This window comes from Epinephelus lanceolatus, chromosome 10 (assembly GCF_041903045.1).
Source record: "Epinephelus lanceolatus isolate andai-2023 chromosome 10, ASM4190304v1, whole genome shotgun sequence".
Taxonomy (NCBI): Eukaryota; Metazoa; Chordata; class Actinopteri; order Perciformes; family Serranidae; genus Epinephelus; species Epinephelus lanceolatus.
The window spans coordinates 5,692,464-5,708,291 of NC_135743.1; the positions used below are offsets into that span (position 1 = coordinate 5,692,464).

General features: G+C 40.3%; 1 protein-coding gene across 1 annotated transcript in view; it reads left to right on the forward strand.

Annotated features, from left to right (window-relative positions):
• The first annotated feature begins 248 nt into the window (after positions 1-248).
• The window catches only part of selenbp1 (selenium binding protein 1), a 28,424-nt gene continuing 12,844 nt past the window's right edge, over positions 249-15,828 (forward strand). The window contains exons 1-4 of the mRNA XM_033640751.2: positions 249-399; positions 13,085-13,138; positions 13,237-13,349; positions 14,587-14,772. Coding sequence (XP_033496642.2) covers positions 396-399; positions 13,085-13,138; positions 13,237-13,349; positions 14,587-14,772 — 357 coding nt within the window. The 5' untranslated portion in view covers positions 249-395. The remainder of the gene's footprint in view (positions 400-13,084; positions 13,139-13,236; positions 13,350-14,586; positions 14,773-15,828) is intronic.

Genomic DNA, 15,828 nt, shown 5'->3' on the forward strand with positions numbered 1-15,828 from the left:
CACCTTCTTATTCACTTCAGACACAGGTGATAAAATGTTAAATGGACTGAACTCATGATGCCTACCTTAGTGAACACACGCACACACACACACACACACACTGGGCTGTGTGCTATGAAAGAAGGAAAATTAAAGTTCAGTCAGATTCTCATGAAGAATTTGTGTAATTATATTATTTTATATTTGAGTAAACCTCTCTGGGCTTTGGAGGGTTAATATGTTGATTGTTTTTGGTCAGTGTTTAAGCCCCGCCCCCTCCTCTGATTGGCTGTGCCCTGATATGAAAGCAGTTAAACTCCACCCTCCCAGTTTTGTTCACAGTGGACCTGGTCTGAGTGAGTCCAGACCAGCTTACAGCAGGACCTGCAGGATCTGATCAGACCAGGCGCTCAAACATGGGTGAGTTCACTTCTCTGTTATCACTGTCACCATCCCTCCATCACACCTGTCACTCCTCCACTGCTCTGGAGCTTCTGTCTGTCTCAGCTGCTCCAATCACATGTTTTTCTCAGGGAGTCTGGTTGGAGCAGGGCTGCAGCTCTCACGCTGTGTTGGTGACCTTTGTTCTGTTTCCTACTGTGCACTCTGAAAAGCTCTGCAGAGTCTCGCTGCAGCTCAGGAGGGAAAACTGAAGCTGCAGTCCAAGACTGTACAAACTTAACAGAAAGTCTCAGCAGCTTTAAACTCTGATGCATCACACTGTTTGAAACACAGACTTTATTTCACAGGTCTGTGCATCTCCTGCAAAGCACTCGCAAATGTAATATTAGCTAAAATAAAAATCTGAATTTCTTTGCAGGAAAGGTTTCATATGAACCAAATGAACTAAATATTTATAGTTTAGTCACAGATCAGTGACAGCTTTGATAAGATAAGATAAGATAAGATAAGATAAGATAAGATACACCTTTATTGATCCCACAGTTGAGAAATTCCAGTTTCTGTTCCAATGTTCATACATGTTGAATTGTTTGTCTGCATACATGTCACAGCCTGAGCAGGCTCAGGCCTGCCCAAAGACTGTTTAGTTATGCATTTGTTATGAACATCTATGTGTCAGAGGCTTGATTTATTATAGGATCATCCTTTTATCTTTTTTGAATCTGGGCTGTGATTTCAGTAGTTAAATTGATTTTGGACTTAATGTTAAAGTGCAGGTGGGCTCTGTGTATTTCCTGGAACAGCCTCTGAGCTGCAGCAACATTATGTTGCAGTTCAGGTCACTTAAATAAAATGAAACTATCCTCACTGTTAAAAATATATAAAATGTTCAACCGATCTTAAACCTCTCAGACACTTTGACATGACACATTTTATATGAGACACTTTATGAATCTGCCAGGTTAAAATATAATTCAATAATAAAGTCAGTTACAGAGTTACAGGACACTTTACAGTCAAATAAAGATGAAACATTTCATGAGAACAGACAATAAAAAGTACAAGACAGTAAAATAAAGACAACATGTCAGAACTGAGGTTATAATGTGTGTAAAAAAAACATTTTAGTTACAGAAATAGAAATAAAAAAGCAGATTTTGAAACTTTTGTGTACTTATAACCAAAGTAAAATAAAAATATTCAGGAAACCTCTCTAGTTTTGTCAATTTGGTCAAATTAGTCAACACAAAAACTATTAGGAGACTAATGTGTTTATTGAGACTGCGATGTCTAAATGTGTGTTGTATTTGTGTTGTGATATCTATTGTGAACATCTAAAATTTTGCCTGACACAAAAAACCTAAAATTAATAATGAAAAAGACGAAGAAAGTCTTTATTGTCACTGCAGAGGAACACAATGAAATTAAATGTGACACTCAGGCGTTGCATTCTAGCTAGCAGCTGTTGACTCTCAGATATCCTACATCGGACGAGGGTCCTTGAACACAGCTTCAGAGAGTTTTCAAAAAGTTCCTCTGCAGGAAAATTTGTAGAAATGAACAAAAGCCAAAAAGAAGGAAATCAAACTAGAGATGAGTTTGATTATTGGAAACCACATTGTTTTATTTAATTATTATCTATTAAATGTAAAAAAAAAAAAAAAATGTTAATCTCAGTTTGACACATTCAGACGTCTTCAATTCAGTTTCCATGTGACAGGAAATCAAAATAGTTCCTGATTTATTGTCTTTAATTTAGCCGACAGATTATTGTAGGTCAGAAAGCTGCAGGAAAACAGCAGTCTGTTCGTTTAACTGGCACTCAGAGGTTTTGTGTGTGTGTGTGTGTGTGTGTGTGTGTGTGTGTGTGTGTGTGTGTGTGCGTGCGTGCGTGCGTGCGTGCGTGCGTGCGTGCGTGCGTGCATGTGTGTGTGTGCGTGTGAGTGTGTGTTACATAACACAGACAGAGGTCACATTAGCTCACACAGATCAACAGTTTGGGATGTGGACTCGTCGTGATGTGAACACTGCACGCCTGAGTGCTCATCTACAGATTTATTGTTTCTTGTTTGTTTAGCTGTTCACATGATTTAAAGATGTGGCTGTTATCAGATTTCTATGTGAACTGGTCCTGAACCGACCCATATGCATAGAGGAACAATAAGAAAGACTTGTACAGGAGGAAACATGGACGCCACTGAAGTCAGAGATCACAGTTCATTAATAAAGCAGTGGAGGAAAAAGGATGAGGAGAAAGGCGGGCACAGTTGTAATTCTGGCTGCTCCCAGGGGCGTCTCCTGGATTTGAGGACGGTCAGGGCTCTGTAGGGAGGGTCCAGGGGGGGTCCTCCTGCAGGAAAATATTTTGATAAACAAGAACACCTTATTTACATTCAGAGTTCACAAATTAATCACTGCAAAAATTTAATGCGTGCCTCAAAAACTGTCGTTGATTTCCAGATGAACTGTGAAAATATGACACATTTTTAGTGTTTAATTTTACGGAATACAACTGCTATTGTTTAACATTTATGACTAAAGTTGTATTTATGTAACAGTGGCAGATTGTAACTAAGTACATTTACTCAAGAACTGCACTAAAATACAGTTTTGAGGTACTTGTATTTGAGTATTTTCATTTTCTGCTACTTTATACTTCTGCTCCACCACATCTCAGGGAAATATTAACTCTAAAAAAAAAAATCATGTTTTTAATAATAATAATAATAATAACTTTATTTATATAGCACCTTTAAAAACAAGAGTTTACAAAGTGCTTTGACAAACAAAGCAAACGCAGGAATATCTATAGCAAGAGAGTCAAAACAGTGTGGGCAAGCAAAAGCAGGACAAAATTAAGCTCAAATTGAAGTAAACTAAGCAAAACACAGACAGAATGAAAAGACAGAATGTTAAAAGAGATAAGAACAAAAAAGGCAATAAAACTATTATTTGTAAATACTAGAAACAAACGAATAGAAGGATAAAAAGACAACATTGCATAATGACAATAGCATAACAAAGAATAAACAATTAAAAGGAATAGAATAAAATAAATAAAAAGAGTAAACAAAAAGAATAAATAAAAAGATAAAAAGACGACATCACATGAAGGCAAGTCTATAAAAATGGGTTTTAAGAAGAGATTTAAAAGATGTTACCGATTCTGCAAGCTTTATCTCCTCAGGCAGGTCGTTCCAAAGTCGAGGGGCCCTGGTGGAAAAAGCGCGGTCGCCTCTAGTTTTAAGTCTCGACTTTGGAACGGCCAGGAGGGCCCCGCCTGAGGATCTTAGGCTGCGTACTGGCTCATATGGGGTCAACATTTCTGATATGTAACTTGGGGCCAGACCCAGACGGGCTTTAAAAGTGATCAGTAAAATCTTAAAATCAATTCTAAAACGCACAGGGAGCCAATGGAGGGAAGCCAGGATTGGGGTGATGTGATGTCGTCTGTTAAAACCAGTAAGAAGCCTAGCTGCTGCGTTCTGAACCAGTTGGAGGCGGGAGAGTGATTTATGGTTTATGCCAGAGAGGAGTGAGTTACAGTAATCGAGTCTGGAGAAGATGAATGCGTGGATTATTTTTTCTAAGTCAGAATGTGGGAGCATGGGTTTGATTTTGGAGATTGTTCTTAACTGATGGAAGCAGGACTGGACAACTTTATTGATATGAGGCTGGAAGTTGAGGTCTGAATCGAATATTACTCCTAAGTTTCTGGCTGCGGATTTGACGTTAACGGACAGGGGACCAAGGCTATTTTCAATTGGACTGGTGGAGGTTGGCGGAGTGAACAGTATGATTTCGGATTTGGAGGTATTGACTTGAAGAAAGTTTTGGGCCATCCAACAGTTGATATCCTTGAGACAATCTAACACAGCAGCTAGGCTTCTCGGGTCATCTGGTCTCAGCGGGAGGTATATCTGTGTGTCGTCCGCATAGCAATGGAAAGACACGTTGTGGCGGCGGATGATCTGACCGAGCGGAAGCATATAAATAGAAAATAAAATTGGACCTAAAATTGAGCCTTGCGGTACACCACAAGTAATCTGAGATTTCGAGGATGTGTAATTACCTATGGTGACCGCAAAAGTTCTATCTAAAAGGTAGGAATAAAACCAGCTAAGTGCAGTGTCCTTGATACCAACCCAGGTTTCCATACGGTCAATTAAAATGGCATGATCAACCGTGTCGAAGGCTGCACTTAGGTCTAAAAGGATTAAAATTGCGCTCTCTCCCCTGTCCGCAGCTAAAAGAAGATCATTGGTTACTTTGAGGAGGGCAGTTTCTGTACTGTGTAGGGCTCTAAAACCTGATTGAAATCTTTCAAAGAGATTGTTATGACACATAAAAGTTAAAAGCTGGGTTGAAACCACTTTTTCTAAAATTTTTGATAAAAACGGGAGTTTAGAAATTGGCCTAAAATTGTTCAAATCAGAAGGATCAAGGCTGGGTTTCTTTAAAAGAGGTTGGACCACAGCATGTTTAAAAGAAGATGGAAAAATGCCTTTTGTTAATGAGCTATTAATAATCAATAAAATACTTGGTCCAACTGTGTCAATAACCTCTTTAAGAAATTTTGTTGGAATGACATCAAGACTGCAGGTAGCTGGTTTCATGCGGGTTAAGATTTCGGATAAAAACGGTAGTGAAACTGGTTCAAAATTACTAAAATAACTGTATATGTCCCTACTGGCATGTAAAACGCGGTCTGGGGGGGTGATTTGTTGTCTTACAACCTTAATTTTGTTGGTAAAAAAATTTAAAAAATCTTCGCACATCTCATGAGAGGCATCAGTAAAATGACAGGGGGAGGGGGTGGTGACTGAGTCTATTACTTTAAATAAAATTCTGGGGTTGGATTGATTTACTAAAATTAAATTAGAGAAAAATGATGCTCTTGCTTCTTTAACTGTTTCCTGAAATTTCATCACTGATTCTTTCCAAATTTCATAAAATACATGTAAACCTGTCTTCTCCCATTTTCGTTCCTTTTTCCTACAGTCTCTCTTTAATTCATGGATTGAATTGTTCAACCAAGGCTGTGGTGCACTATTTAGTTTTTTGACTTTGTAGGGGGCAACAGAGTCCAGAACAGTGTGACAGTGTCAGTATCTCTATTTTTTTGGTTATTTAGGGACTGTTCTCTACTTGTCAGAGGAGGTGGCGTGGCTGGGATGTGACTTCTTTTCATAATTATTTATTTATTTATTGACCCTCCCCAAAGCCATACATATTTTTTCTTGAGCCTCCCTGGGTGACTGGTGGAAAATGCACGACCCATGCTCCACCATAAATTAGTTATTAGATTTATAAAACTTCCCCTTTGATGTTTAAAAGTTAAAAGTTGAAGACAAATTTGTAGAATTAAAAAAGACCTCTGTGTTTTACTCTTGTCGCGCTGCTGGTTAGTTTGTTCAAACAGTTGTTTTTTGATGATTTTTTTTCTGACAAAAACAGTTGTCACACATGATGTGTTCAAAGACTGTCAGAAATTTTAAAACCCAACAATAATTTCTGTTCTCTCAGTTTCTGGCTGTGATAAACAGTGTAATTTTGGTGACTTTTAAAGAAAACATGCCATATTTTCTTTAAAAATTGGTGTTAAAATAAATACAAAATATGATCAATTCAAATTTGTATTCCCCTCACAGTAGCCAAAATAAAAAAAAACTTGAGTCTCTCCCTGGTGCAATTATCATCATCATCATCATCATCATGAAAAAATGATAATAGAAAACTACCGTTATTATAATTACATGAGCTGAGCTGTGCAGCTGTTTGATATCATGGGAAACTAAATTAAACAAACCTAAACATGAGAAACAACTCGTGTCTGTTCATGTCAACATGAAGCCACAAACCACAACCTGACTGTGCGTGTGTGTGTGTGTGTGTGTGTGTGTGTGTGTGTGTGCGTGCGCGCGCGTGTGTGTGCGTGCGCAGCAGGTTTGCAACTCGTCGATCCACCTTTAATGTGTAATAAATAACTGTTTCAATAGATAATAAACATGAGTCCTTGTTACGACTGGCTCTCAAGCCGCAACAAAAAAAAGGAGATGCGCACGCACTGATCAAAATTTAACAAAAGTATTTATTAAATAAAGACTGAATGGGGAATGGGGTGTCAGTATCAGTATCAGTAGTGTGTGTAAGGGTGTGAGTGCTGTGAACAATGTATGGTGTGTGTTGTATGTGCGACAACAAAAGCTAACAAAAGCAAAAAGAGGAACAAAGGTCTGCTGTGGTGGAAAGTCAAAAAGAGAGAGTGGCGCCCGGGTAGGTGGGTCCATTTATCCTGCAGGTGCACCAGCCAGGTGCACCTGGTTGGCAATCAGTCACCAGTTAGTCCTGCAACAGAGAGCACAACCAGTACACAGGAAACAGGGCCACAAGGCCACAAGGCCGTAACAGTCCTCACAGTCAGATTTACTTTTTAAAAGTGTAAAATATAGCCATATTATTGATTTTTCATCATTCTGCTTCGATAAATCAGCTCCGAAATAGAAGTCCTTTTTACTCTTGTATCCGTCAGTAATAGTATTTCTATAATATATTGTATATGTTTATGATAAGTACTTCCATATTAAAAAATCCGAGTATTTATTTCACCTGTGGTGGGTGGAGTCTGCAGGTGAGCAGGCCTCCAGCGCAGCAGCTTTTATGTTAAATCTGTAAATCAGTCAGCAGCTCAAACAGATACCTCACTGCGGTAAAGTTCAACTGAAGCCAAAAAAAAAGAATCTGTTTCAGGTTGTTATGGAGTCGCTGGTAAACAGTGTTGGGTAATACCTAATTTAAAGGGGTGTATATAAACTGTCATAATGGATGTTTATGACTGATGTCCTTCAGTGTCATTTGGTCAAGTGGGACATTTTCTGTTCTGACAACTTTAACCAAATATAAGTAGTCACAACCGTCAGTCATGTCAATCCCCACTTGTGAGCTGCTGTCAAATTGTCAAATGAGCAGCGCTGATCAAATATGAATCAAGATTGTGTTACAGCATCGCCTGTTTCTAACCTTGAATGTTTTCAATGCCAGATTTTGCCGCTAACACACATATTACCCAGCATCATGTTTGTTTCTGTACCAAGCAGAAAAATGAAGCCAAAGCTGAAGTGCCATAAACTGCAGTTCCTCTAATGGCCACTTGAGGCTGGCTCCAAGAGCGAGTCAGTCCCTACAGACCTCCACGTTAAAACTTTACCGAAGAAATAAACATGTTTACAGCCTGGTACAAAAAACAGTTTTGGTATCTAAAGCTAATTGCCCCGTTCGTGATGACTGCACCGGACCTGAGTTTGTAGATATAACTCACTGGTTTTTCACTCATTTTTTTAAAGTCTTAAAGTTTAATAATTTAAATAAGGGCGGGCTGCTTTGAGTGACAGACTGTCTCTAGATAGTGTCCTCCAGCAGCCAAAATGTTGAACTTGAGGCTTCAAAACAGAGTCCACAAATCAATGGGTGACATCATGGTAGTTTTGTCCATTATTTTTACAGTCTTTTATCTGTTCATGACAAAAATACCAATCGAAAATAAGAAATTATTTGTTTGATTGGAGTTTTTTATAGTTAATTTATAGGTTTTACAGTTCATGTAGAATAAGCATATATTTTTGGTAGGAATGTTCCTGTCGACTAAATGAAAATTTTAATCAAGACTAGTCGACTAGTCTAAAAAAGGAAAACACTCAGAAAACAGTCAAAACTTAGCACAATTTATTGTTAAGTATTTGAAACATTGTCCCAAAAATGTTGTGTGCATTCAGAGCCCTTTGAAGCCTTTAATCACAATCTTCAACAACCATGTCAGATTTTAAATGCCGCTGAAGTACGAGACACTTTGTGCCGTGCGGTATCAATGTGAACGTGACGCAACTCAACTTAATCACTAAAATAACATCTAAAATAATTAAATTGCCTCTGAAATGTGGGGCACATTGAACCCTACAGATTATCTGACAGAAATGATAACAATTCACTTTAAAGTTAATAAAAATGTAAATTATGATTAGATTTCAGCTGAAATGAGGCATTTTGCTCCGTGCAGTATGAATGTAAACCTGCACATTGTCTAAAAAACAATTCACTTAAAGTTAAAAAATAATATAACATCTCAAAAAAGATAAATTGCTGCAAAAAAGAAAAAGAAAACCATGACGGAGATGAGTTTGCCTTTTTAAGACATAAATTACAAATGTCACTACTGTCAATTTACTTTGAGTTCTTTTCTGATCACAGTTGTATTTCTGAGGTGGCAAATCTGAATCAACTCCAAGTGCCTGTTCTTCTCTCAACTTTCGACAGTTCCCCCACCCCATAGGCCCCAGTGCACCCACACTGTCCTTACCCACGGCCCTGCACTCCCTCAAATAAAGTGTTACCCAGTATGGTAGTATTTGTGTGTACTGTGTGTACATCACATACTGCACACAGGATTATTATTAGTGGTTAATATGTGTAGCTGAGTGAGGTGGAGATGATGGGAACTACGCTGTAAAATATTTCACTATACATTTACAGTAAATTACATGCTACTAGTTCATTACTTTGACAGTAAATTGCTGTGAACTGACGGCTGTTAACTGTGATCTCACAGCAGTTGTGCCTACATATTACTGTGATTTAGCAGTATGCTTCTGTAAAATTACTGTATTCAACTGTAACCTCACAGTTTAAGCACATTACATTACGTAAGGGATAATGTATAATGAGCCGGTGAATACTGGGAAAATAACTCCCGACAGGGGAATAGAACCCCGACGCGCAACGGAGGGGCTCTGTTCCCCTGTCGGGAGTTGTTTTCCCAGTATTCACCGGCTCATTATACATTATCCTGCTTATTACACGGCTAATTATCAGTTAAATAAATAATTTGAGACAGAATATTGATTAATTATACGATTTTTATTGATTTATAAATTAAATAGGGAGGAGAGAAAAAAAAAACTGCCGGCAACGACTGAATCTGCGCTACAATAGCTACAGGGAATCAAGAGAAAATGAAAAGCAGCGTCCCTAGCAACACTGGGCTACATAGCAACGGTCATTACACAGTAATATCAGACCTCTGAATGCCACGACTGACCAGTCAGAATACAGCATTTAATAGAGCCGTGTAATAATGTGATATAACAGTATGTTCCTGTAAATTATTGAATTGAACTGTGACTTCACAGTTTATGCACATCTTATTTCTGTGATTTAGCAGTATGCTCCTGTAGAATTTCTGTGTTTCACTGTTACTTCACAGATATTTCTGTGATTTAACAGTATGCTTCTGTAAAATTACTGTATGTACCTACATGAATTTCCCAATAAATCGTGGTTAAATATCACAGTAAGAGCCTGTGAGGTGATAATAATGTAATTTATTGTGGAATATTACAGATACATGTTGTAACTTTCTGGAAATAGTACTTCACAGGACTGATGTCAGGAGACTAACTATCAATCAGATGTGATCGATCCACTTTAAATACGGTTTCTTCATCAAGTGTTAATACTTTTAGTATTGTAGTATTTATCCGACATGGTGAGGTGGTTATTACTGATGTCAGCTTACACCTGCGACACATTGCCATTGTTAGCATGTAGCTCCAAACACCGCTGTGTTGAATTACGAGGCTGCTAGCGTGACTGTAGACTTGTTTTTTTTGTTTGTTTGTTTTTTTGGTTATTAAAAACCTTCCTGCTTCATGTTGTGTTGCTGCACAGTGAGAGTTGTTTTCATGATGGGGTGTAAACAATTTAATTACAGGTGTGTCCAATTACGAGCCTCCCAACTCAGGATGACGGATGATTGAAATTATTCCTGCTGTGTATAAAATTCACCTGCTGGGTATAAAAACACTCCCGCTGTGTATAAAACAAACAGGAGCTCAGCAAATTTGCATCCCAGAATGCATCATTCTGACCGCTGTGACGTAAGGTAGTCACAACGGGCCCCAGTGTATGGTATTGTGACGGGCCCTAAGGCACACTAGTTGCTTGTTATGCACCTAAACTAGCCCCCATATAATCGTATCATCCCATAATCAAGTAGAGACTTGACACTGGATAACACCAACATACATATCACCCAAAAATCATCTCCACATATATGTATAGGACAAAAATACCAAAGAAAATAAGGAGTTATTTGTTTAATTGATTTTTTTATATATATATACATTATCTATAGTTGATGTAGAGGAAGCATATTTTTTATATTTTACAACATATCTCGTTATAGATTACCAAGAAATTAAGAAAAGAAAACCATGATGGAGATAGTTTTACTTTCTCAAAGGCATATAAAGCATATCGCACCATTTTCAATTGAATGTGAGTCTTTCTTTTAACACAGACATATTTCTAAGGTGGAGCCCATTTTCTGCTGAACCTATAGTTGGAGGGCCCACTCTCTACGGGCCCCCTCACCTCATGGGCCCCAGTGCAACTGCCCTGCCTGCACTGTTTATATTTGCCCCCCTGGTCTGATCTCTGTGACATCTTCTGCAGTAATGATAGTGTTGAGGTGGTTTTGTGACTTTTAGCATGTTGTTGTATTTTTGTAGGATGTGGACTGGGATACCACAGATCACTGGACACCATAAAGGGTCTGTCTCTATGTGTGTGTGTGTATATATGTGTGTGTAGATAGAAATATACCTTTACCGGGTCCCGGAGGCAGCCGGCTTAACAAGGTGGTCCAGATGTCCTTCTTCCCAGCAACATTTTCCACCTCCTCCTGTGGAATTCCTGGCATTCACAGCCCAGATAAGACCTGTAGTTAATCTTGTGTTTTGGGTCTACCCCAGGGCCTCCTACCTGTTGGATGTGCCCATAAAACCTCTATCTGGAGGTGTCCAGGAAGCACACTAAGGCTGAGCCCAGCCACCCTACAGAGGAAACTCATTTGGGCCTCTTGTATCAGCGATCTCACTCTTTTGATCACTGTTCAAAGCAGATGACCAGAGGTGAGGGTTGCACTGATAAATCAGGAGCACCCCCTCCAGCTCAGCTCCCTCTGAACCACAATGCTGGAAACACTGCTGACCCAGCACCAAACCGCCTGCCCATCTTGCACTCTATTTTACCCTCACTCTTGTGAACAAGACTAGGAGATACCTGAACTCCTTCGCCTGGGGCAGTAACTCTCCCCCAACCCAGAGAGAGCAATCCACTGTTTTCCAGCAGAGAACCATGGCCTCAGACTTGGAGGTGTTGACTCTCAGCCTGACTGCTTCACACTCGGCTGCAAACCGTCCCAGTGCATGCTGGAGGTCACGGTGTGATGAAGCCAACAGAACCACATCATCTGCAAAGAGCAGAGATGCAACTCTGAGGTCCCTGAACTGGAATACTTCCTCCCCACAGCTGGGCCTCGAGATCCTGTCCATGACTCAGAGTCCTTCACGGGTCCAATTTTTAAAACCCACACCCACCTATACCTGTAGAGTTCAGTACCAGACCTGACCAGTTACCCGTAATTATGTATAAGTCAAAGCCACACCCACCTGCACCTGTTAATGAAAGTCCCACGACCCGACCTACACCTACACCCGTGATTATACAACACTTGCTACAGTCACTCACGTTAAACTTGGTTCTCTGTTCTTGAATTACAAATCCAGCTGTCTCTTTCCCCGGCTGCACTCGATGGCGGGATGTTGAAAACATTCAATCGCTGCCAGATTAGGAGACATTTTAGTATGTTCCTTCCACTACCATAAAAACCTCCGAAGGATCCTCCCTGCGTGTCTTGAACTCGATGTAGGCTGCCACCTCGAGTCCTCCACGTTGGTGACAAATGTGACGACAGAGTCAAAGTTTTGACTTTTCCATTTGTTTTATACGAAAAATTACTTGTTTTTTTTTTTTTGTTCTCACCTGCTGCCCCCTCGTGTAGTTCATTTTTACCCATGCCCGTGCCCATGAATTTATATATATATATATCTATATATACATATTTTACCCGTCACACAGCTTTCTCTGGGTTACCCACTGGTACCCCACCTGGTGCAGGACTCTGCCATGAATATCACAAACAGAATGGCATGAGACAACCCTGGCAGAGGCCAACACCCACTGATAATGTGTTTTGACTTTGTGCTGAGTACGCAGACACAGCTCTCACTTTGGTCAGAAAAGGACCGGTACTCTCCTTCTTTAGCTTGACGGCCTCTTTCACCACTACACCGTCACAACCTAAGAACCCACTGACCACCAGTGAGTTCTTAGGTTGCCGCCATGTTAGCATGTCATTGTGAGCATTGTAGCATGCTGAATTTAGCATCTAGCTCAAAGCACCACTGTGTTTAAGTACCGAGCTGTTAGCATGACTGCAAACTAATTTGTTTTGATTATTAAAAAGCTTCATGCTTCATGTTGTGTTGTTGCTGTGGAGTGACTAATGAAACGCAGCCAAATACTCCTGTATATAAAACAGTCCTGTGGAGCACTGAAGAACTGTTTCCCAGAATGCATCAGTCTGAGACATAAGAGGTGAACTGTGGACAGAGGGCTGAAGGGCTGCTGACCCAGTTTATATGATATTTAGATTTACTGTGTTTGTTTTTATTATTTAGAGGAAGAAAATTCATCCAGCAGAGAAACATCCAGCTGCCTGGAAACAGTTCAGTTTTCAGTGACGTCCCCTGTGATTGTAACAGTGTTGAAGAGGTTTAATGACCTTTCACATGTTTTGTTTTCTCAGCCAAGTGCTCAGGATGTGGACCGGGATACCGCAGCCCGTTGGACGCCATGAAGGGTGAGTCTGTCTGTCTGTCTGTCTGTCTGTCTGACCGACTGACTACTGCTCACCTCTCCCCGAAACAGCATGAGCTGTAATTGTTTTTCTTGTTGTAGGTCCCCGGGAGGAGATCGTCTACCTGCCCTGCATCTACCGCAACACCAACACCCTAAAACCCGACTACCTTGCCACCGTCGATGTCGACCCAAAATCCCCCACCTTCTGCCAGGTAAAAGGAGTCATCCAATCCCCTGCTTGGTCCGTCTGGTCAACTTTCTTCTCCTGCTCAAAGTCTTCGTTAAAACTGTCAGTGAAGCTTTTTGATTTGTAGCATCAGTAAATTTCTTGTCTTTGTTCTCTCATCAGCTCTCTACTCCTGCTGGAGTAGTTTTCCACTCAGATGTCTTGCTGTCGTTTCCTCTTCTCCTTCTTGCTCCAGGTTTTTGTTTTTCTGTCTCTAACCTTCAGGATCTTTGCATCACTTTTGTTCTTAAAAGTCTTAAACTATCTTATGAGTAAAAATGCATAAATAAATGAGATCCACAGGGCATTTTAAACTCTTAACTTTAACCAGCAGTGACTGTTTTACTGGACAATGTGTCCTCTTTGTCTGCGACCATCTCCTGTGGCGTACCATAAGGAAATATATCAGGCCCCATTTTATTTTTCTTATACTGTATATGCTTCTCTTGGGGTCTATTTTTAGCAAATGAAATATCTTTTACCATTTTTACATTGATGACACTCAGCTATATCTGCCACTCAAACCTTGTGATCCGTGCAGTGTAAACGTCCTCTTAAACTGCATCAAGGCTGTAAACTCCTGGATAGTGAAAACCGTTCTTCAACTTAACCAGGATAAGACAGAGGCTTTAATCTTTGGCCCAGCTGTCAAGTCTGCTTCCACAATCAATGCCCTCAGGTCTCTGTTATTTAATGTAAAATAAAATGTGAAAAGTCCTCTTGCATTCTTTGACTCTGGTTTAAAATTTGATACACAAATCAACTCTTTCATTGGCACCAGCTTTTACCAATCACTGCTCTCCATTCCATGTACCCAGTTAATAACTGAAGGTGATGGAGCATTTTCAGTTGTTGGTCCTAAACTGTGGAACAGTCTCCCACTTACAGTCCGATCTTCCCCCTCTATTGATACATTTAAATCCAGTCTTTAGACCCATCTCTTTTCTTTAGCCTTTAAATTATCATTAGGATGAGACACCTGACAACACTGCTCAATATTTTTCATTTTGTTGTGTGTGCATCCTATTTTTGTGTTATGATTTCGTCAAAATATTGCATGCTCTTATTAATTTCACTTACATTTTCCTATGTATAACTGTTTTTATCTGAGCATTCCTTTTTATTTCTTTGTGAAGCACTTTCGTCAACAATTGTTGTTTTTAAATGTGCTCTATAAATAAATCTGACTTGACTTGACTTGACTTTGACCTCTGCCCCTGCAGGTCATCCACCGTCTGCCAATGCCGAACCTTCGTGACGAGCTGCATCACTCTGGCTGGAATGCTTGCAGCAGCTGCTTCGGCGACGCCTCCAAGAAAAGAAACCGTCTGATTCTCCCATCACTCATCTCCTCCAGAGTCTACGTAGTTGACGTCGGGACGAATCCCAGAGCACCGCAGATCCACAAAGTACGAACAGCACACTGAAATGCTAAGGAGCTTGAGGAGGCTCCCATACAGGGGGCCTGGTTACATAGAAAGTTGGGAGAATGGGAGGTTCAATGGGGCCTCTTAGTGGGTTAATTCAGTTCGACCCTGACTTATGAAAACAGCAGCTGTTTTCTTTAAATTCAGAGAAATAACTGTAATAACAGACCCTCTGTCAGAGAAAGCGGAGACGCTCAAGCTAAACTAAAGAAGTGAAAGAACAGCAGAGACTGTTGTTCTGAGAAGGAGGAAGAGGAGGAAGGTTCATCCTGAGTTCAGACTGGATGATAAACGCTCTCACAGCTGTTCTTTAACATACTTAAAATATTTGGAAGTCATTGGACTGGGCTGATGATGTGGGAAAATAAAAAAAATGTTGCTCTGCTGGCTTTAGTCCACCTGATAAAATAATCAGAATGCAAATACGTCTGTCAGTCTGCTGAGTCATGGTGTAATCATTAAACAGTTCCCCTCAGAGACTTTAATATACCACTAAAAGGTGATACTGGAGGGCTGCTGGTGCAAACTGGGACAGTTTGCAGCTGAGTGTGAAGCAGCAGGATGTGAGTCAGCACCTCCCAGTTTGAGGTCATTGTGCTGGAGTAACAAAATTGATAGATTACTCCCTTCGGGTTGGAGTGTGTTCCTGCCTTAAGTGATGTAGTTAAAGTTTCTCTGAGTTGCACTCATATGTGAAGGTAAAATGGAGTGTGGGATCAACAGGTCAATCTGTGCCAGCAGTAATTTGGATGTTGTTCAGTGCAGTTGACACACAAAGGGATTTAATCCTGAAGGTAAAGCTGTGGATTCCCTGGTCGATCTCTGTTCCAGTCCTCAGCTGTGGTCCTGGTCTCTGAGTACTCTGAGTTCTTTGGCAAAGTGTCTGGGCTCAGCCTTAGGAACAGGGTAAGGGGCTCTGATGTCCATCCTCCTGGACGCCTCCTTGTGGACATATGCTGGACAGGCCCAAATCAGAGGAAATCCAGGGTCGGACCCACAACAAACTGGAGGAATTATATTCCCTATCAGACCGGGAAT